The 24,153-nt window shown below is 44.0% G+C and overlaps 1 protein-coding gene across 2 annotated transcripts in view; it reads left to right on the top strand.

Annotated features, from left to right (window-relative positions):
* The window catches only part of LOC129817724 (pleckstrin homology domain-containing family G member 3), a 126,411-nt gene that overhangs the window by 82,078 nt on the left and 20,180 nt on the right, over nucleotides 1-24,153 (top strand). For both annotated transcript variants that reach the window (XM_055873231.1, XM_055873230.1), the window contains exons 4-8: nucleotides 9,397-9,497; nucleotides 17,429-17,498; nucleotides 17,661-17,707; nucleotides 19,864-20,014; nucleotides 20,793-20,924. In XM_055873231.1, the coding sequence (XP_055729206.1) occupies nucleotides 9,397-9,497; nucleotides 17,429-17,498; nucleotides 17,661-17,707; nucleotides 19,864-20,014; nucleotides 20,793-20,924 (501 nt within the window). The remainder of the gene's footprint in view (nucleotides 1-9,396; nucleotides 9,498-17,428; nucleotides 17,499-17,660; nucleotides 17,708-19,863; nucleotides 20,015-20,792; nucleotides 20,925-24,153) is intronic.

The raw sequence follows: 24,153 nt of genomic DNA, 5'->3' as shown, positions 1-24,153 counted from the left end.
ATGTATCCTTTCCATTGTTGGCCTGCATGCTCTTGTCCCATGAGCATTAATATGACAGAGAAGGAAACACTAACATAAGTTTGCTTCCTCCTATGAGGAGGAAAACAAGTCCTTTCTTTCTTTCTTTCTTTCTCTATTTTTCTCTCTCTCTTTCACTCTCTCGCTTTCTCTTTCTTTCTCTTTCTTTCTCTCTCTCTCTCTTTCACTCTCTCGCTCTCTCTCTTTCACTCTCTCGCTCTCTCTCTCTCTTTCACTCTTGCTCTCTCTCGCTCTCGCGCTCTTTCTCTCACTTTCTCTCTTCACTTTCTCTCGCTCTCTTTCTCTATTTTTCTCTTTCTCTCGCTCTCTTGCTCTTGCTCGCTTGCTCTCTCTCTCGCTCTCCTTTCTTTCTTATATATGTGTGTGTGTGTGTGTCTGTCTACATCACCAGCATGTGTTGAATAGATGAGAGAAAGTAGTCCCCAAGGAGCAGGTTGTCTGATTTCAGACTGAGGAAAGCCTTGATTTACAGGGAGTAAGGGAAAAGGAGACCTCCCTCAGTGAGCCACCAGGGAAGAGTTGCAGACATTGAACAGAAGGGGGGGCGCTAAACGATAACCCGTGATCAAGCAGGAAATCCAACTAAAACATGTTGATATTAGTATCTTGCTTTATTTCGTGGGGGGAAGTAACTGTTTAGATACTAACAGTGTGGAGTGGTGTGTGTTGGATTTAGTAATGAAAGTGTAAATAGACGGCTGAACATTCTGAGCTAATCCTACATCTGAGGTCTGATCTGCTTTTCTGATTATACCTTGACTGCTTTTCAGATCAACTGTAATCTAACATGCCTCCACCACAGCCTAGTTTACACTTGTTGTGCGTACGTTCCAGAATGTGTGTGTGTGTGTGTATGTATGTGTGCCCTTTTGGGGAGTGTGTTTGTGCCCGTATGTGTGTGTGTCAGACCTATGTGTGTAGGTACCTGTGTGTGTTCCCATGTGTGTAGGTGCCTATGTGTTAGTAAGTAAATTGGTGCAGTACATACTATAAGATAAACCTTGAGATAATGTGCATCTGTTGAATAACACGTTTTGTGTATTTAAGAGGGAATAGGTAAATGTGTTTTTTAAATTTTATTTATTGAATATTCAAAACAAACTATATACTTGCAGTGAAGCCGCTCAACAACTACATCATACCAGTCATCCAACAGATTCCCATTCAGAGCGTCACACAGAAGCATCCAGGGTCAATGCCCTGCTCAAGGGCATGTTGACCAATCTACCACCAGGCCAAAAAACGTGAACCAGAACCCTCCAAGATCCCCCCCCCCCCACAGTTCCTCAATAGCTGTCCCTCAACCATTCGAGACCCCTCCCATAGCGCACCCCCCCAAGGAAAAAAATATTAAATGAATTCCATTCCCCACCCCCAAGAACCCACCCAATGCACCAACAACCAAGAGAATGAACTAAAGAGACATAAAGAAAAGACAGAAGAAAACAGTAAACAACAATGCAAAAAATAAATATAAAATTAAAATACATTTCAAACAAAAGACATCAAGAAGAACTAAAACTGTAACAGCAATGCCAACTTTATATGTTTGTGTGCATGTCTGGCGCTATTACATGTATGTGTGTGTTCTTGTATGTGTTTATTTGAATGAGAGTGTGTGTATATGCATGTGTACAAACACCTGCACGGCATCAGCCTCAGGCAAACTGGCATTAGTTGTAAAAACACTGCCACTTAGTGACATACATTTGAATGACACTATGTTTTATTTAGACTTTATTAAACAAAAAAAAGTAAACTTTTATCTTTGACCATCATTCTATCTCCCACACAGCAACTCCCCTCCCACTTGTCTCCAATTCCACATCCCAACCGAGAAGGAAATCCAACTAAAACATATTGATATTAGTATCTTGCTTTATTTCGTGGGGGGAAGTAACTGTTTAGATACTAACAGTGTGGAGTGGTGTGTGTTGGATTTAGTAATGAAAGTGTAAATAGACGGCTGAACATTCTGAGCTAATCCTACATCTGAGGTCTGATCTGCTTTGCTGATTATACCTTGACTGCTTTTCAGATCAACTGTAATCTAACATGCCTCCACCACAGCCTAGTTTACACTTGTTGTGCGTACGTTCCAGAATGTGTGTGTGTGTGCCCTTTTGGGGAGTGTGTTTGTGCCCGTATGTGTGTGTGTTTGTGTAAGTAAATTGGTACAGTACATACTCTACGATAAGCCTTGAGATGATGTGCATCTGTTAAATAACACGTTTTGTGTATTTAAGAAGGAATAGGTAAATGTGTTGTTGGATAAGGGGAAATTTGCACACGTCATTGTGTAATGAACTATTCCAAAGAAAGATTTGCATTGGAAGATGAACACAGAGACTGATGTACGTGCACCCGCCCACCTGTGTGTGTACTTGTAAAGAATAAGCTTTTGTTTAGTTTTATCTAACCTCAATTCACCAGACTGCACAATGTTGTGTCCTTCAAAAACCTCTGTTGGGCCTTGGTTATGGTACAACGAAACTCCAATGTTTAGACAACCGCCATGATGTACGCAGTCGTTGTGGCATCTCTGTTCTCGCTGGTGTTCTCTGTTCACCTCGTATGATCCCTTGACCTGAGTTGACCACTTCGGTTAAAGCACATAGCCCACACATAGTTCCTATCTGTTATTTATCCACGTTGAATGTGCTATAATGTCTGCAGATGTTGGACTGCATCCCATTCCCAGGAGGATTAACAAAATGCAGCATGTTAAGCCTAACATCACAGATCTAGTACAAAGCCCCTCTCCGACGCTTGCTTACACTGAGTAAAGCGGATACCGCTTTGCGTTCGCTTGCGCCAAATTGGAAGCTGACTGTTACGTGGGCGCTAACAGTGTTATTTTGGTCAACCAGCACGATGATTACTGTCTTTTGTTCAGTGCATTTTGAACTGCTAGACAAAAATGAGAAATGTAAGATTTCAACATGCTGTTCACCTACGCCCTCTAGTGGATGGATGACTAACTGTTACACACACACACACGACTCCACCCAACCTGAATGACTGGAACTGAAAGCTGGAGGGTCTCAGTATTTATTTTAGCACAAAGTGGCATATCAATATTCAACACACAAACACACACACTCATGCTGTCACTTGCATATGTTATATTGTCTCATGACCAAGTTTAGATGCCAAAATAATCGTTGAGGGTTTACAGTTATGAGATCAGCCCAGACCCTACAATAATGCTGACTTGTCAAGCAGTTTGCAAAAGGGTCGGATTGCTCCCTCTTTTTTTTTATATACAGATTTCAGTCTACGGACGTATGTAAAAGCCTGACCATAACATAGCAGTCCTGACCATAACATAGCAGTCCTGACCATAACATAGCAGTCCTGACCATAACATAGCAGTCCTGACCATAACATAGCAGTCCTGACCATAACATAGCAGTCCTGACCATAACATAGCAGTCCTGACCATAACATAGCAGTCCTGTCAATCATCATCCAGAGAATGGTACAGTAACTAAAGTATGAATTTTCAAAACATACTTAAATGGCATGTTATCAGTGTAACACGGAGTATCTCAGAATCATTTGTGTTAGTTATGTTTGAACTTTTACATGTATTGGTTAGATACAACCCAAAATAATATAGAGACAATCAGGGCAGATGTAAAAATAAATAATAATAGAGGCATTGAATCAAAGAAAGTATTTAGGTAAATAGACTTTATTCGTCAAAGTAGAAAAAGTTAAGAAATTAGGGGTTGTGTGTGTGTGTGTGTGTGTGTGTGTGTGTGTGTGTGTGTGTGTGTGTGTGTGTGTGTGTGTGTGGCGCTCACTCGGGTTGTTTAAATGTTTAGTGACGTGAGAAAGGAGGAGAGGTGGAAAAAAGGACGGCTTGAAGGAGCGGCAGGAGGGGAGAAGTGATCTGGCATCTGCAGTTAGGGGAAAAGTTTCTGTCTGGCAGACTTTCACCCCCAATAGAGGACAACAGGAGAAGAGAAAATGGACATTAGTTTAATCAGGATGGAACTTTGCTGTCTGTATGATTAGCTCTTTCAGGATATTAATGTCATTAGTGCTAACTTCACGGACTAATTCTGAGCTAGAAAACCCATAACTGTTTTGAGGTTCCCTAATGCACAAAAAAACTATTTTACATTGGTTTCAAATAAACCTTAACCAATTTCAGTACCTCAGAAGTTTCAGCGCTACATTTACCTTCATGTTGTCTGATTCTGGCAGTTAATTTGCACCCTTCAAGAGAATCTACTTTGTAATAATATGTGAAATGCTCAAATGACGCACACTTATTCAACAGGAGGTCAAACCCTGAGAATTGTACCTGTTTTGGATAGGGTTGGGCGTTGGACTTCTCCTTCTTCTGTTGCCTCTTGGCCTGCTTCTTCTGGGACTTTTCCCTTTGGCTCCTCAACCATTCCTCCTCTACCTTCTTTCGTTCCTCCATTGCCCTCAGCAGCTTGGACCTTTTTATCTGCTCAAACATAGCACAGGTCATGCCTGTGTCTAAATTGCCTTTGATGACCAACTGGTCCCCTTTCTTTTCCTCGTTTACGAAGGTCTTCTTGATCTTTGTCTCGTGGTTTTGTCTTATTATTTTGTTCAGCCAGTACACCGCCCTTCTGCACTTGCTGTTTTTGATGAACGCTTTTTTTTCTGCCTCATCTTGGAAGTCCTTCTCCTCTTCGTCACTCGTCTCGGTCTGGAGGCTGGAGCAATCTGAGCCCTCTTGCTCCTCCTCTTCTTCCTCTTCTTCCTTTCTCGCTTCATCTTCATCCACCAGGAACTGTTTGTGGTTCTTCTTCAGTTCCGCAATGATCTTCTGACGTTCAATCTCAAAGGCCTCGGCCTGAGCCTTCTGCTCAGCTTCCTCGGCCTGAGCCTTCTGCTCAGCTTCCTCGGCTTGAGCCTTCTGCTCGGCTTCCTCTGCCTCCTTGAGGAGCCTCTGCTTGGCCGCTTCAATCTCCAATGAAGGGACGATCCTCCCCTTGTAGACAACATCAACATCGATCCATTCGTTGTCATCAAACTCGATGTCCATCACTATACATTGAGCCTTGGCAGCCATCTCAGGCTCTGAATCCTGGTTGGGCTCCGGAGCTTGGTCAGTCTGGGTCTGGAGCCAGGACTGTGGTGTGAGGTCGGCCTGGGGCCTGGGCTTGCACACGATGAGTCCCCAGGGCTCCGGTGTAGCCTGATCACCCTGCACCTGTAGCTCTGTCAGGCTCTGGGTTCTCATTCTCTCGTTTGCTTTCTGTAATTCAAAATGTTAATACTAAATTAACAACAATTGCAATTACGAACACTATTCTGCTATTCAATAATAATCATCATAATACTCATGTAATGTCATTATCATTATTATTATTGTCATCATATAATGTCATATATCATCATCATAATCTTGGTCATGTCTGCCTTGCCTGCCATTTTAGCATCTCAAACTGTTGTCGATGCTCTCTACCAGCTTTCATGATCCCCGTCTGTCTCAGCTGGAGATCACAGTCTTTCAGGTTTTGCTCCTCCCTGCATATGGCCTTGAACCACTCAATTTCAGCATTTTTCTTCCTCTCAATCTCTTGAATAGCTTCCTGTAGTCGTCCTTCAAACTCCTCTTCCATATTCTTTCTAAGGCACATCTCTATCTTCCTTTTGATTTGTTGGAGTTTCTCCAGCTGTCCTTCTTTCATCTTCCCTAGCTCTTCCTCCAACTCTGTTCTTCTGTTGGTCTCCTCCTGGATCATGGTCCTGGCCCTCTCAACCAGCTGAGTCCTTTTCTCTCTCTCTTTCTTGACCTTATTTTTGCACCTCTCCAGAAGGCTTTGCGTGGCCTCCTGAGCCTGCTCTGCTTCTTCCTCCTCCATCCGGCGGAGCTTATCTTTTAGAAGCTGATTCTCGGTCTCTCTCTCCTCCCACCTCCTCTCCATTTCTTTATGGAGTACAATATTGCACCTCTCCTTGGTGCTCTCTGCTCTCTTTGACTCATCCTCTCTTTTATCTGTGAGTACTCTCTGACCTTTGATCCTTAGGTCATGACTGCTCGATTCATTTGCCATTCTTCTAACAGGAGTAACAGAACATATACAGTACCAGTCAAAAGTTTGGACACACCTACTCATTCAAGGGTTTTTCTTTATTTTTGTTATTTTCTACATTGTAGAGTAATGGTGAAGACACAAACTATGAAATATAACACATGGAATCAGGTAGTACCCAAAAAAGTGTTAAACAAATCAAAATATATTTTAGATTTGAGATTCTTCAAAGTAGCCACCCTTTGCCTTGATGACAGCTTTGCACACTCTTGGCATTCTCTCAACCAGCTTCATGAGGTAGTCACCTGGAATGCATTTCAATTAATAGGTGTGCCTTGTTAAAAGTAATTTGTGGAATTTATTTCCTTCTTAGTGCGTTTGAGCCAATCAGTTGTGTTGTGACAAGGTAGGGGTGGTATACAGAAGATAGCCCTATTTGGTAAAATACCAAGTCCATATTATGGCAAGAACAGCTAAAATAAGCAAAGAAAAACAGTCCTTCATTACTAAAATTTGATTTATTTATCCCTTATTTTACCAGGTAAGTTGACTGAGAACACATTCTCATTTACAGCAACAACCTGGGTAATAGATACAGGGGAGAGGAGGAGGATGAATCAGCTAATTGTAAACTAGGGATGATTAGGTGACCGTGATGGTATGAGGGCCAGATTGGGAATTTAGCCAGGACACCAGGGTTAACACCCATACCCTTACTGCCATGGGATTGTTAGTGACACCCGTTTAACATTCCATCCAAAAGACGACACCCTACACAGGGCAATGTCCCCAATCACTGCCCTAGGGCATTAGAATATATTAATTTAGACCAGAGGAAAGGGTGCCTCCTACTGACCCTTCAACACCACTTCCAGCAGCATCTTATCTCCCATCCAGGGACCAACCAGGACCAACCCTGCTTAGCTTCAGAAGCAAGCCAGCAGTGGGATGCAGGGTGGTATGCTGCTGGCCCAAAAGACATGGTCAGTCAATCTGGAATTTAAATCATTTTGAAAGTGCAGTCGCAAAAACCATCAAGCGCTATGATGGAACTGGCTCTCATGAGGAACATCACAGGAAAGTAAGACCCAGAGTAACCTCTGCTGCAGAGGATAAGTTCATTAGAGTTACCAGCCTCAGATTGCAGCCCAAATAAATTCTTCACAGAGTTCAAGTAACACACATCTCAACAGCAATTGTTCAGAGGAGACTGCATAAATCAGGCCTTCATGGTCGAATTGCTGCAAAGAAACCACTACTAAAGGACACCAATAATAAGAGACTTGCTTGGGCCAAGAAACACAAGCAATGGACATTAGACTGGTGGAACAATCACCACCAAGAGCCTATGAGCAGTACTACAGTATACATGAATGAATAATGAGCCCCACCACTAGCCTAAACTTTGACCTCTGTGACCACACCCACATATTCTGATTGGTTCTTTCCTCATATGAATCATTTGCTTGGAGAGACAGTTTCTTTACAATAGCCATTGTTCTCTAAACCAACTATCTTTCTTTACAAGTAGTTGAATTATTAAAACACGTAATGTAACGACAATGCTATCCGTTTCCTATTTATCCAGTAGCCGAGTTTTAATAAGACATTGAATACATTTCTACTCACCATCATCCAGTCACTCCAACTAACTGTCTGACTGAATCAGTAATGGATTTGGGATTTTGTGTGTTTGACCTCATGACACCGCATTGTGATGTCATTCTAATGTCATGCCTACGCTGACCATGCCTACGCTGACCATGCCAACGCTGACCATGCCTACGCTGAGCATCACAATAGAGTCCTGTAAACTGCCCCATTGAATTACATAGAAAACAATTGAATAGGATTTGTATGCACTGCCACCTTAACAGTTAGGCCTAATCAGAGACAAATATTTGCCTGCTGTACTGTATACACATATACAGCTGAGGCAAGTGCACCACTTTTAGTTTTGGTTATATTTGAAATGGGCTTTCATGGGTTGCATGAATGCTAGTTTACTTTATCCTGGTATTTCCCAATGACCAGTGTAGAATATTATGTTTTTTTAAATTTGTAGTTTTTAAATCACTAGCTACCCTTTTCTTATTTTAGTCACGGGTGAAAATGATACGCAGTTATCTGAACATTTCCAATAAAGACCTAATAAAAATACTCATCAAAAACAGACTTCAGTTGTGCACTACCAGATTATATAGTGCTTTACCTTTGACCAGAGCCCTGTGGGCCGTCCCGATAAAAGGTAGTGCACTATTTAGGAGAGAGGGTGCCATTTGAGACACAACGTTAAGGTATTACTGAAGTCAGGTGAAGGTACTTACCAACGCATAGAGATCATATTGTATTACTCTTAAGTATTCGAATTCCTAATTCTATGTACCAACAGCCCTCTGTCACTCAACTGAATCAGTACTGGTGGATTTGGGCTTTTATACCCTTTCCTGCATTGTGATGTCATGCCTATGTCTATGATGTCATGCTTACAGTGACACGCACATTCCAGAGTTAGCCATACTCCTACACAAATGTCTCGATTTTTGCAACAATAGTTTTCCTGTATTTCTGTCCTCCCTACTTGTGTTAGTTATATCAGACTGCACATACATGTCAAAGACAGTTAGATGTCCCTGATACATTCCCATCCTTTGTTTCTCATAGAAACAGAATGCAAACACCACAGAGATACGTGAAGAAAAGTACAAAACAAAATCCAAAATCATGTATTTTATTTAACTAGGCAAGTTAGTTAAGAACAAATTCTTATTTACAGTGACGGCCTAGGAACAGTGGGTTAACTGCCTTTGTTCAGAGGCAGAACGACAGATTTGTACCGTGTCAGCTCGGGGATTCGAACTTGCAACCTTTCGGTTACTAGCCGAACGCTCTAAACACTAGGCTACCCTGCCACCCCATATGCTTGCGGTACTATCTATATGTGGCTCCGATTTTCCCCAAAATGTCCAGAAAGTACCCGTTCTTACCAAGTCATTTATACCAATTAAATCCCTGTGGTAATAGGACTTTAAAACACAGCGTTATGATTTGATAGGTGTCCATAGCTCTTTGAAAAAAGGGGGAAAAGTAGCATATGTGTGTTTTCAAGACTAGGTGTGAGCATGTTTCATGAACAAGGCGCAAGTTAGTTAGACTTTATTTAGTAGATAGTGTGTGGACCTAAAATGCTCAGTGATGAAAAGTGGAAAATCCGTACTAAAATGTATGAATAAAAGTCAATGAATCCACTCTTTTTTGGGGGTTTGGGACTTTTGCATCATGATGTAGTCAGGTGAATTGTGACTGAGGTGTAACTATATCTGCCTTGCAGGACTACCTGGCCCACATCATCGACCAGGCAGACCTACCCATTAGACCAGAACAGGTGTGTGCTCTGTTTGGAAACATCGAGGACATCTACGAGTTCAACAGGTGAGCCGCTGACTTACTCATTTCTCTTATCCTTGTAAGGATGTAGTCAATTACTGTACGAAGGAGTGAACGACTGAATGAAAGAGTGAGTGACACTGTTTTTCCCAGTACCCAAGTTACACAAGGATTAACACTATTTCCATTGTCAAGGCAATTCTATTGATGAAACTATTGTGTCCTTAACACAACACAAGTAAGGATTCTCAGGGTCAAAGTCACGTTCATTACATATTTACAAGAGGAGAATTTCAGAATTGAGGTGCCTGATTTGATGGGTGAAATTGCTCTTATGGAAATGTTGATTGCTGAGCTTGGAAGACCACCTTAACGATTATGGATTTGATGTTGGCGACACGTTAACAGGCATGCCTACATGTGCGCACAACAGACACACACAGACACACGTTAACAGGCATGCCTACATGTGCGCGCAACAGACACACGTTAACAGGCATGCCTACATGTGCGCGCAACACACACGTTAACAGGCATGCCTACATGTGCGCGCAACACACACACGTTAACAGGCATGCCTACATGTGCGCGCAACACACACGTTAACAGGCATGCCTACATGTGCGCGCAACACACACACGTTAACAGGCATGCCTACATGTGCGCGCAACAGACAGACACACGTTAACAGGCATGCCTACATGTGCTCGCAACAGACAGACACACGTTAACAGGCATGCCTACATGTGCGCTCAACACACACACGTTAACAGGCATGCCTACATGTGCGCGCAACACACACACGTTAACAGGCATGCCTACATGTGCGCGCAACACACACACGTTAACAGGCATGCCTACATGTGCGCGCAACACACACACGTTAACAGGCATGCCTACATGTGCGCGCAACACACACACGTTAACAGGCATGCCTACATGTGCGCGCAACAGACAGACACACGTTAACAGGCATGCCTACATGTGCACGTAACAGACAGACACACGTTAACAGGCATGCCTACATGTGCGCGCAACACACACACGTTAACAGGCATGCCTACATGTGCGCGCAACAGACAGACACACGTTAACAGGCATGCCTACATGTGCACGCAACAGACAGACACACGTTAACAGGCATGCCTACATGTGCACGTAACAGACAGACACACGTTAACAGGCATGCCTACATGTGCGCGCAACACACACACGTTAACAGGCATGCCTACATGTGCACGTAACAGACAGACACACGTTAACAGGCATGCCTACATGTGCGCGCAACACACACACGTTAACAGGCATGCCTACATGTGCGCGCAACAGACAGACACACGTTAACAGGCATGCCTACATGTGCACGTAACAGACAGACACACGTTAACAGGCATGCCTACATGTGCACGCAACAGACAGACACACGTTAACAGGCATGCCTACATGTGCTCGCAACAGACAGACACACGTTAACAGGCATGCCTACATGTGCACGTAACAGACAGACACACGTTAACAGGCATGCCTACATGTGCGCGCAACACACACACGTTAACAGGCATGCCTACATGTGCACGTAACAGACAGACACACGTTAACAGGCATGCCTACATGTGCTCGCAACAGACACACGTTAACAGGCATGCCTACATGTGCACGCAACAGACAGACACACGTTAACAGGCATGCCTACATGTGCACGCAACAGACAGACACACGTTAACAGGCATGCCTACATGTGCTCGCAACAGACACACGTTAACAGGCATGCCTACATGTGCACGCAACAGACAGACACACGTTAACAGGCATGCCTACATGTGCACGTAACAGACACACACAGACACACGTTAACAGGCATGCCTACATGTGCGCACAACAGACACACACAGACACACGTTCATTGCACGTCTTGCTCCAGTATACAATGAAACAGCATATTTACTCGGTTACACTTTTGTGACAGGCTACCACTCTCATCATTTGTCATCCATGGTTTGTACACCACAGTTGGTTCATGGTGCCGGGGAGCAGTTTACAGAAGGCCCGCCTGTGTTGACAGTGGTCCTTTGTGCTGTGAAAGGCCCAATTGTATTAGTGCGTCAGATCTAGAGCCAGAGACCCACAGAGGCCTATCAGAGAGAGAGAGATTTGGGTCGCAAGTGAACAGGCGCCAAGTCCTGTGTTTAGGAAAAATAAATAATTTAGCCACACTGCCTCCCAGAACAATGTCTGTGGGCACGTACACATACAAATAGCTACTCTCTCGTCCTCTTATTCACTGAAGCATCTGAACACCAAAAGCGGTGTGCTAAAGATAGCTGGCCTCATGACCAGTAACGTCACCACACTCCTACTGTTTGTTAGTGGTGGGTCGTGTCCAGGCCACCCACCTCACTACCCAATGCTATCCTACAGTGCCTGAGATTAGAGAGTCCCATCTATGCTCCAGCATCCACAACAATGTTTGTTAGTGGTGGCTCCTGTCCCTTTTAACTTTGATTTACGATGACATGCAATACTCCCTGAAGTCAGAGATGGTACACCGATAGCCTCCCCTTTCCCCCTACTACTGCAGTAGCACGTAAGACGTCTGTCATTAAGTAAGCACAATGAAAATGGCCTTGTGCTTTATATTCATTGGCCAAACGGCATGGTTTTTTCCCCAATGTCCTCTAACGAAAGGCATCATTGCTTTCCCCAGGGTCACTGGAATAAAATACAAAACCCACACTGGAGTATTTGAATGAGGTGTAGCACCAAAATAAGCATTTTCTAGCCCTGCCTATTGAGAAGAAGTAGGATCATTCGGTGGCACTTTAGTCAGGGTCACTGTCCAGAGGCCTTGGTACACAGCAGAGTACATCCTCTAACAACTCTGGTAGTGTATAGAAGTATTGCAACGAGCCAGCAAATCAAGATGAATGAATATTTGTTCCGTTTTAGGCAGACTGGTATAGATGATTAACTCTATGAATATCATTGCACAGTGGCACTTCCTACCTAGTAATTATTTTGTGTGTGTGTGTGGCGGCTGGCTCATAAGAAAGCACCTGAAATAAAGTGTGTCTGGAATTTGTGTGACAAGGGATTGAGAGGCTCGCACACGGAATATTGCTGCTCACTAGCCTCGTACCACCATCCTGATCTGGCGAGCTTACGTTCTGTTTCTCTCCACGGATATGTGAAACTAAACAAGAACGCAGCGGTCGGGGGGGTCGATTAGGAAAAGGGTTCTGTGTTACAGGCCTCTCAATCCTTCCTCTCAGTGTAATAGTTTTTGCCCAGTACTGGTTTTCAGGATGTACCTATATATCAACCTCCCCTTTATCCGTGGTGTTTATGTGATACTATTACCCTGCATGTCTTCCTTTCACAAGAATCTAGTACATGTGGTGTGCTGTATTAGTGATCAGTATTTGTCATGTTTTGACTCTTCGACTACTCACATTATTTATTTGTACTTTTTGTTTAGAACATAAGGCCTGCAATGAAAAAAAATATATGTGCATTTATCTATATGCCAACAGATCGCAACAATGCCTAATTTATCATCACCATTACAGATAACAAATCCTCATTGCTAAAGTGCCCCATATATATTCAGTCAATAAAAAAGCAAGTGCCATTTAAGATGAATTGATTTAAACTGTAATATCATCTGGTTATTGTTTTCCGTGATATCTTCAAAGAGGCAGTAAACTCCGCAGTGGTGCTTGATTGTAGACGCCTGTGGATGTGCAATATACTGTTTGAATGTGTAAAGTTGTGCCTGCTAGAGGTATGTAGGGCTGTGACGATACCAGTATCGCAATAATTTTTCCAGGGCAAAAATGAGAACACGAAGCAGACAGAACTCTTTGGTCCTTTAAAAACCTGCTGTATGTAACATGTTGAGCTGTAGTTTGGGAAATAAATCCATGTGACTCTGGATGACGACATAATCATGTTTGTTTCCAACATTAGGGCTGTTTTCCTGAACAAGTTCAATCCGCTTTGTGTTTTGTTTCCTTGCCTTATTGCTGATGAGAATCCCGATACTGGTATCGTCCCGGCCCTACAGTTATGTTATATAAGTAGACCCGACATATCTTCTCCAAACTGACAATCAAGGGATGGTTGATGACTTGGCATGAAGTGTCATGTTATTTTGAGGATCTCGCCCTACAACCAAAGGGCATCCGGTCTGGAATAAAGTAACTCACTTGATTCCTGTGTATTTCTAACTCATTTGATTCCTGTGTATTTCTAACTCAATTGATTCCTGTGTATTTCTAACTCAATTGATTCCTGTGTATTTCTAACTCAATTGATTCCTGTGTATTTCTAACTCATTTGATTCCTGTGTGTTTCTAACTCATTTGATTCCTGTGTGTTTCTAACTCATTTGATTCCTGTGTGTTTCTAACTCATTTGATTCCTGTGTGTTTCTAACTCATTTGATTCCTGTGTTTTTCTAACTCATTTGATTCCTGTGTGTTTCTAACTCATTTGATTCCTGTGTGTTTCTAACTCAATTGATTCCTGTGTATTTCTAACTCAATTGATTCCTGTGTATTTCTAACTCAATTGATTCCTGTGTGTTTCTAACTCATTTGATTCCTGTGTGTTTCTAACTCATTTGATTCCTGTGTGTTTCTAACTCATTTGATTCCTGTGTGTTTCTAACTCCTGGTTAGAGATAGAAAAGCCATTATTCCTGTTGGTGTGGTTACTGGGTGAAAAGCTTCAACCACAACGGTTGGTTTGTTCAGTTATGTGCTGATGGTGTGTTTTCCACCTCAGGGAGAAAAGAGATATGAGCAAACTGTTCTGAGGTGTTGTCAACCTAACCTGTGATTGCCCTGAAGCTCTTTACCTGTTTCTTCACCATCGATGCCCAATAGCTGTACTTCAGAGTGCAGCTGGTGTTCATGAGGAATCTTTTACCCAAATTGTCCCTGTAACATTTAAGGTTCATGCTTCCCATTTTAAAGGGAGATCATGCTTCCCATTTTAAAGGGAGATCATGCTTCCCATTTTAAAGGGAGATCATGCTTCCCATTTTAAAGGGAGATCATGCTTCCCATTTTAAAGGGAGATCATGCTTCCCATTTTAAAGGGAGATCATGCTTCCCATTTTAAAGGGAGATCATGCTTCTCATTTTAAAGGGAGATCATGCTTCTCATTTTAAAGGGAGATCATGCTTCTCATTTTAAAGGGAGATCATGCTTCTCATTTTAAAGGGAGATCATGCTTCTCATTTTAAAGGGAGATCATGCTTCTCATTTTAAAGGGAGATCATGCTTCTCATTTTAAAGGGAGATCATGCTTCTCATTTTAAAGGGAGATCATGCTTCTCATTTTAAAGGGAGATCATGCTTCTCATTTTAAAGGGAGATCATGCTTCTCATTTTAAAGGGAGATCATGCTTCTCATTTTAAAGGGAGATCATGCTTCTCATTTTAAAGGGAGATCATGCTTCTCATTTTAAAGGGAGATCATGCTTCTCATTTTAAAGGGAGATCATGCTTCTCATTTTAAAGGGAGATCATGCTTCTCATTTTAAAGGGAGATCATGCTTCTCATTTTAAAGGGAGATCATGCTTCTCATTTTAAAGGGAGATCATGCTTCTCATTTTAAAGGGAGATCATGCTTCTCATTTTAAAGGGAGATCATGCTTCTCATTTTAAAGGGAGATCATGCTTCTCATTTTAAAGGGAGATCATGCTTCTCATTTTAAAGGGAGATCATGCTTCTCATTTTAAAGGGAGATCATGCTTCTCATTTTAAAGGGAGATCATGCTTCTCATGTTAAAGGGAGATCATGCTTCTCATGTTAAAGGGAGATCATGCTTCTCATGTTAAAGGGAGATCATGCTTCTCATGTTAAAGGGAGATCATGCTTCCTAGGTAGCCATGATCTTCATTCCTCTTCCTCCTCCCTCTCTTCATCCACACTTCTCTCTTCAGCCACACTTCTCTCTCTCCCTCTCTTCAGCCACACTTCTCTCCCCCTCTCTTCATCCACACTTCTCTCTCGCTCTCCCTCTCTTCACCTCGTCTCCTTCCATTTTCTCCCCAACTCTTGTCCTTTTATCAGTCTTTCCATTTCCTTATACTGCCTCTACCAGTCTGCCCTGTAATTAAAACCCTGTCCTAAATAACTCATGTGTTCCCGGCTGCTATATGGCAAAACTCCGTGAGACCAAAGACATTGAAGACAGAGGCCTCGGAAGCTGTTTACCAAACTGACACGTCTGTCTGTTGTCGTCCCTTGATTGTTTAGTCTTACCGGGGGACTGTTTTTGCTACTCCAGTGGTTGTGGATGGTAAGTTTTGGTTTGCCCATTTGAAGTGGCTGACAAAGTGCACGCTAGCACTGAGGGCATGGCATGCTGTGGTGTGGTGTGCGGTCTGGGTTTGCTGTGTCTCTCTGTGGTAAGGCATGGCGTGCGGTCTGGGTTTGTTGTGTCTCTTGTGTGGTAGGGCATGGCGTGATGTGGCGTGCGATCTGGGTTTGCTGTGTCGTGTGCTAGGGCGTGGCGTGATGTGGCGTGCGGTCTGGGTTTGTTGTGTCTCTTGTGTAGTAGGGCATGGCGTGATGTGGCGTGCGATCTGGGTTTGCTGTGTCTTTCGTGTGGTAGGGCGTGGCGTGCTGTGGCGTGCGGTCTGGGTTTGCTGTGTCTCTCGTGTGGTAGGGCGTGGTGTGATGTGGCGTGCGGTCTGGGTTTGCTGTGTCTCTCGTGTGGTAGGGCGTGGCGTGATGTGGCGTGCGGTCTGGGTTTGCTGTGTCTCTCGTGTGGTAGGGCGTGATGTGGCGTGCGGTCTGGGTTTGCTGTGTCTCTCATGTGGTAGGGCGTGATGTGGCGTGCGGTCTGGGTTTGCTGTGTCTCTCGTGTGGTAGGGCGTGGCGTGATGTGGCGTGCGGTCTGGGTTTGCTGTGTCTCTCGTGTGGTAGGGCGTATCATGATGTGGCGTGCGGTCTGGGTTTGCTGTGTCTCTCGTGTGGTGTGGCGTGCTGTGGCGTGCGGTCTGGGTTTGCTGTGTCTCTCGTGTGGTAGGGCGTGGCGTGATGTGGCGTGCGGCCTGGGTTTGCTGTGTCTCTCGTGTGGTAGGCCGTGGCGTGATGTGGCGTACGGTCTGGGTTTGCTGTGTTTCTCGTGTGGTAGGGCGTGGCGTGATGTGGCGTGCGGTCTGGGTTTGCTGTGTCTCTCGTGTGGTAGGGCGTGATGTGGCTTGCGGTCTGGGTTTGCTGTGTCTCTCGTGTGGTAGGGCGTGATGTGGCGTGCGATCTGGGTTTGCTGTGTCTCTCGTGTGGTAGGGCGTGTCATGATGTGGCGTGCGGTCTGGGTTTGCTGTGTCTCTCGTGTGGTGTGGTGTGATGTGGCGTGCGGTCTGGGTTTGCTGTGTCTCTCGTGTGGTAGGGCGTGGCGTGATGTGGCGTGCGGTTTGGGTTTGCTGTGTTTCTCGTGTGGTAGGGCGTGCCGTGATGTGGCGTGCGGTCTGGGTTTGCTGTGGCTCTTGTGTGGTAGGGCGTGGCGTGATGTGGCGTGCGGTCTGGGTTTGCTGTGTCTCTCGTGTGGTAGGGCGTGGCGTGATGTGGCTTGCGGTCTGGGTTTGCTGTGTTTCTCGTGTGGTAGGACATCCAGTGTGATTCCGACTCCCAACGCTGGAAGATTGTCTTTCTGCCCATTTCCCTGTGATCATGGCTCCCGACGCTCCAAAGCAAACAACTTTGGGCCTGAAGACAAGATGGACACAGAACAATATTTAACCACATCTCTTTTTCTAGTATTGATTATGAAATGTAGCATTTCAGGGAATTGTCGACCAAAGCCTGAAGTAAATGCTGCTTTGGTTTGTATGTTACAAGTGTGATTTGAAATGTACAGCACTACGATATCTGCGATATATTTGCAAAAGTCATACCTGTATAATTTGCCATTTGATCTAACCAGGCCTCACCTTTGAACTCTGACCTCTGTGTTGCAGTGAACTGTTGCAGTCCTTAGATATGTGTGACAACGACCCTGTTGCCATCGCTAGGTGCTTCGTCATGAAGGTTAGTGCAATTCCAGTCCTATTATGCTGTGCATGATTCTCTGCCCTGCTGAAGAGTTTCGTCCAGTGCTCGAAACCAATAACTCGTCATCAATTTTGGTGTAATTAACACTCCCTTTTGAACAATATTGAGACTATGTAACGTATTATTTTTTTCTTTCAGAGAGAGTATTTTGAGATCTATACACAGTACTGTACCAACTATCCAAAGTAAGTGAACTCTCTTAGCTGGCCAGTGTACCTGGCATGTGCAGCTTTTACTGGCTCAACTGTTCTACTACTGACACCTAGTGGTGGAAAGTATACTCTGTTTGCTGTGCTGTTACACAAAAAAGGAGTTATATGGAAAAATTGGGTTGACCGGCTCAAAACTACAAGAACAGAGCAAATGGAATGACATCAAACACCTGGAAACCATGTGTTTGATACCATTCCGCTCCAGTCATTCCCACGAGCCTGTCCTCCTCAATTAAGGTGCCACCAACCTCCTGTGCATCCTATACACCTACAAGTTGTGTTTTCAACCCACTCCAGAGATATGTACAAATTGTAGTCAATTTTCTCAAATTCAATGGGTGAGAAACAAAACCGATGAAAAGGATCATACTGAAATGGGTAATTGGGGGAATATGACACAAACATTGAATTGTACTAGAGAGAAGTGTGGAGATGTGCACCAGCTTTATCCATTCACATAACTAAGTGTTGTGTGTAATTATTCAACCATTGTCCAATACTTTCCTCTAGACTCTCATTCTGTATTACTGACCCGGTCCTCTGCACATAGTTCTGTTTCTGTAGTACTGACCCGGTCCTCTCTCCACCTAGTTCTGTTTCTGTAGTACTGACCCGGTCCTCTCTCCATCTAGTTCTGTTTCTGTAGTACTGACCCGGTCCTCTCTCCATCTAGTTCTGTTTCTGTAGTACTGACCCGGTCCTCTCTCCATCTAGTTCTGTTTCTGTAGTACTGACCCGGTCCTCTCTCCATCTAGTTCTGTTTCTGTATTACTGACCCGGTCCTCTGCACATAGTTCTGTTTCTGTAGTACTGACCCGGTCCTCTCTCCACCTAGTTCTGTTTCTGTAGTACTGACCCGGTCCTCTCTCCATCTAGTTCTGTTTCTGTATTACTGACCCGGTCCTCTCTCCATCTAGTTCTGTTTCTGTAGTACTGACCCGGTCCTCTCTCCATCTAGTTCTGTTTCTTTAGTACTGACCCGGTCCTCTCTCCATCTAGTTCTGTTTCTGTATTACTGACCCGGTCCTCTCTCCATCTAGTTCTGTTTCTGTAGTACTGACCCGGTCCTCTCTCCATCTAGTTCTGTTTCTGTAGTACTGACCCGGTCCTCTCTCCACCTAGTTCTGTTTCTGTAGTACTGACCCGGTCCTCTCTCCATCTAGTTCTGTTTCTGTATTACTGACCCGGTCCTCTCTCCATCTAGTTCTGTTTCTGTAGTACTGACCCGGTCCTCTCTCCATCTAGTTCTGTTTCTGTATTACTGACCCGGTCCTCTCTCCATCTAGTTCTGTTTCTGTAGTACTGACCCGGTCCTCTCTCCATCTAGTTCTGTTTCTGTAGTACTGACCCGGTCCTCTCTCCATCTAGTTCTGTTTCTGTATTACTGACCCGGTCCTCTCTCCATCTAGTTCTGTTTCTGTAGTACTGACCCGGTCCTCTCTCCATCTAGTTCTGTTTCTGTAGTACTGACCCGGTCCTCTCTCCATCTAGTTCTGTTTCTGTAGTACTGACCCGGTCCTCTCTCCATCTAGTTCTGTTTCTGTAGTACTGACCCGGTCCTCTCTCCATCTAGTTCTGTTTCTGTAGTACTGACCCGGTCCTCTCTCCATCTAGTTCTGTTTCTGTAGTACTGACCCGGTCCTCTCTCCACCTAGTTCTGTTTCTGTAGTACTGACCCGGTCCTCTCTCCATCTAGTTCTGTTTCTGTAGTACTGACCCGGTCCTCTCTCCATCTAGTTCTGTTTCTGTAGTACTGACCCGGTCCTCTCTCCACATAGTTCTGTTTCTGTAGTACTGACCCGGTCCTCTCTCCACCTAGTTCTGTTTCTGTAGTACTGACCCGGTCCTCTCTCCACATAGTTCTGTTTCTGTATTACTGACCCGGTCCTCTCTCCACATAGTTCTGTTTCTGTATTACTGACCCGGTCCTCTCTCCATCTAGTTCTGTTTCTGTAGTACTGACCCGGTCCTCTCTCCACCTAGTTCTGTAGTACTGACCCGGTCCTCTCTCCACCTAGTTCTGTAGTACTGACCCGGTCCTCTTTCCATCTAGTTCTGTTTCTGTAGTACTGACCCGGTCCTCTCTCCACCTAGTTCTGTAGTACTGACCCGGTCCTCTTTCCACCTAGTTCTGTGGCTGCTCTGACAGACTGCATGAGGAACAAATCCTTGGCCAAGTTGTTCCGGGAGCGGCAGGCCTCTCTGAAACGCTCCCTTCCCCTGGGCTCCTACCTGCTCAAGCCTGTACAGAGGATCCTCAAGTACCACCTACTGCTTCAGGTACAGAGATGGGATAAGTTTTGTCTTTTTAGATCATAATGAATAAGATGTATATGGACAGGGGGGCGACCTGATCCTAGATCAGGGCCAATATCCACAAAGCGTCTCAGAGAAGTGTTGATCTAGGATCAGTTTTGCCTTTTTTAGATCACAAATAATACAATTATTTGGACAGGTCCTTGATCAGCACTAATACCATTGGAATACAGTCTGTTGAGAGGATCATCAAGTACCACAGTTGCTCCAGGTAGTTGCTCCAGGCAGTTGCTCCAGGCAGTTGCTCCAGGCAGTTGCTCCAGGCAGTTGCTCCAGGCAGTTGCTCCAGGCAGTTGCTCCAGGCAGTTGCTCCAGGCAGTTGCTCCAGGTAGTTGCTCCAGGCAGTTGCTCCAGGCAGTTGATCCAACTAACCACCCAAGGAATGCCCTGCCATAGCATCCTGGTTCAAATACTTTTAAAATGCATAAATGCATCTTTCCTTCCTACCCTCCCTTGAAGTTATCACTGATCTGACACAAATTGATAGGTGTAAGGATGGGTTTCCACTCCATAGATTTCCCCTATCCAGCCATGTCAGATCAGTAATTACTCTTGAGAATGGGAGGAAGAAAGGATGCATTTTTGAAGGAACCAACTCGTGTTCTTCAAAGCAGCTTGAAATGATTCAGATATATTGACACCGTAGGTTCAACTTCTTACTAGAACAAACAGAACAACTCACTTAAGAGCCATGTCTGTGGGAAGTGCACTAGTTTAAATAACTATTGTGTTCCTTCTGCAGGAGATAGCCAAGCACTTTGACCCAGAAGAGGAGGGCTATGAGGTAGTGGAGGAAGCCATCTACACCATGACAGGCGTGGCCTGGTACATCAACGACATGAAGAGGAAACACGAGCATGCCGTTCGACTGCAGGTTAGCAGACGCCTCCTTCATGCAAACGTGTACACACACGCAAACAACCATATAAACATATTCTGAGACAATTACGAAACGATTGCCACACAGAGCGGAACACACACACCATCTTTCACACCCTGTGTAATCAATGTGAATAAGCCCCTCCCACATTAATAAACATTTAAACCCACTGGCCGTCTGATCCTTATTTACATTTTTTTATTTTATCTTTATTTAACTAAGCAAGTCAGTTAAGAACAAATTCTTATTTACAATGACGGCCTAGGAACAGTGGGTTAACTGCCTTGTTCAGGGGCAGAATGACAGATTTTTACCTTGTCAGCTCGGGGATTCGATCTTGCAACCTTTCGGTTACTAGTCCAACCCTCTAACCACTAGGCTACCTGCCGCTATCCTGTGTCATGTTGTGCTGTTATTACATTTCATTTAGACAGGTCAGCTCTGTGCATGTAAAGAGGCTCTGTCCCAAATGGCACTTCATATCCTATAGTGCATTACTTTTTCACCAGAGGCCCCTAGGGGTGGTGTAGTGCACTATAAAGGGAATAGGGTGCCATTTGGAACACATCCCAATGTTCTGAACATCAATTACAAACCCTCCATGGTTCTCCTCTCTTGTTAAATTAGATTGAGTGTACAACATTTCTGACCAGAGACAACATGGCACAGCCAACCCCGGGAGACCCTCACAGAGTAGCCCTCGCAGGGCAATACATGGGAGCTTGTCGTCAAAGGCCGTGTAAAAATAAACAGCGACTACAATGGGTTCTTAGGCTAATTTCTCATGGGGCCAGCTATTTACTGGTCAGAGCTTGTTGGAATATATTGGTTTATCATGTGCAGTTAGGCTTGATTATGTATTAAACTCTGTTTGGAGGATCTATTACCCCCAAACTACAGTGCCTTCATAAACTATTCAGACACCTGGACTTTTTCCACATTTTGTTACGTCACAGCCTTATTCTAAAATGGATTCCATAAATAAAGGTCTTCAACAATCTACACACAATAACCCATAATGACAAAGCAAAAACAGGTTTAGACATTTTTGCAAATGTATTAAAAATGTAAAAAACATACCTTATTTACATAAGTATTCAGACCCTTTGCTATGAGACTCGACTTTTAGCTCAGTGCATCCTGTTTCCATTGATCATCCTTGAGCTGTATCTACAACTTGATTGGAGTCCACCTGTGGTAAATTCAATTGATTGGACATGATTTGGAAAGGCACACACCTGTCTATATAAGGTCCCACAGTTGACAGTGCATGTCAGAGCAAAAACCATGCAATGAGGTCGAAGGAATTGTCCGTAGAGCTCCGAGACAGGATTATGTCAAAGCACAGATCTGTGGAAGGGTACCAAAACAATTCTGCAGCATTGAAGGACCCCAAGAACACAGTGGCCTCCATCATTATTAAATGGAAGTAGTTTGGAACCACCAAGACTCTTCCTAGAGCTGCCAAACTGAGCAATTGGGGGAGAAGGGCCTTGGACTGGGAGGTGACCAAAAACTCAATGGTCACTCTGCCAGAGCTCTAGAGTTCCTCTGTGCAGATGGTTGTCCTTTTGGAAGGCTAACCCTAACCCATCTCTGCAGCACTCCACCAATCAGGCCTTTATGGTAGAGTGGCCAGACGTTAATAAAAAGCACATGATAGCCCGCTTGGAGATTGCCAAAGGCACCTAAAGGACTCTCAGACCATGAGAAACAAGATTCTCTGGTCTGATGAAACCAAGATTGAACTCTTTGGCCTGAATGCCAAGCGTCACGTTTTGAGGAAACCTGACACCATCCCTATGGTGAAGCATGGTGGTGGCAAAATCATGCTGTGGGGATGTTTTTCCGTGACAGGGACTGGGAGACAAGTCAGGATCAAGCAAAAGATGAACAGAGCAAAATACAAAGAGATCCTTGATGAAAACCTCCTCCAGATCACACAGGACCTCAGACTAGGATGAAAGTTCACTTTCCAACAGGACAATGACCTAAGCACACAGCCAAGACAACGCAGGAGTGGCTTAAAATCAAATGTTATTGGTCACATACACATATTTAGCAGATGTTATTGCGGGTACAGTGAAATGCTTGAGTTCCTAGCTCCTACAGTGCTGTAGTAATTCACAACAATACACACATCTAAAAGTAAAAGAATGGAATTAAGAAATATATAAATATTAGATTGAGCAATGTCGGAGTGGCATTGATAAAAAATATATTTTTTGGTAGTTTTTTTAACCTTTATTTAACAAGGCAAGTCAGTTTAAGAACAAATTCTCATTTACAATGACGGCCTACCGGGGAACAGTGTTCAGGGGCAGAACGACAGATTTTTAGCTTGGGGATTTGATCCAGCAACCATTCGGTTACTGACTCAACGCTCTAACCACTAGGCTACCTGCCGCCCCAATGCAGTAGAATGGAATACAGTATATACGTATGAGATGAGTAAAGCATTATGTAAACATTATTAAAGTGGCCAACGATCCCAATTCTATGTATATAGGGGGGAAGCCTCTATCAAATCAAATGTTATTGGTCACATACACATCGTTAGCAGATGTTAATGCGAGTGTAGCGAAATGCTTGTGCTTCTAGTTCCGACCATGCAGTAATATCTAACAAGTAATCTAACAAATTCACAACAACTACCTGATACACACACATGTAAAGGGATGAATAAGAATTTGTACATATAAATATATGGATGAGCGATGGCCGTGCGGCATAAGCAAGATGCAGTAGATGGTATAGAATACAGTATAAACATATGAGTTGAGTAATGTAAGATATGTAAACATTATTAAAGTGGCGTTATTTAAAGTGACTAGTGATACCTTTATTAAGTCAGTTTATTAAAGTGGCCAGAGATTTGAGTCTGTATGTTGGCAGCAGCCGCTCTATGTTAGTGATGACTGTTTAACAGTCTGATGGTCTTGACATAGAAGCAGTTTTTTTTCACCTTAGAAGCTCTAATGTGCAGGGTTGCGTAACCAGGCGGAAGCCAGCTAGTGATGGCTATTTAAGTCTGATGGCCTGTTTTTTAGTCTCTGTCCCAGCTTTGATGCACCTGTACTGACCTCTGGATGATAGTAGTGTGAACAAGCAGTGGCTCATGTGGTTGTTGTCCTTGATGATCTTTTTGGCCTTCCTGTGATGGTCATTCCCTTCCACCTCTGACGAGCCTTCACTGCTCAAATACCCCCCAACGAACCCCAAA

The sequence above is a fragment of the Salvelinus fontinalis genome, chromosome 20 (genome assembly GCF_029448725.1).
Source record: "Salvelinus fontinalis isolate EN_2023a chromosome 20, ASM2944872v1, whole genome shotgun sequence".
Lineage (NCBI taxonomy): Eukaryota > Metazoa > Chordata > Actinopteri > Salmoniformes > Salmonidae > Salvelinus > Salvelinus fontinalis.
This window is presented reverse-complemented; position numbering and strand designations above follow the sequence as displayed.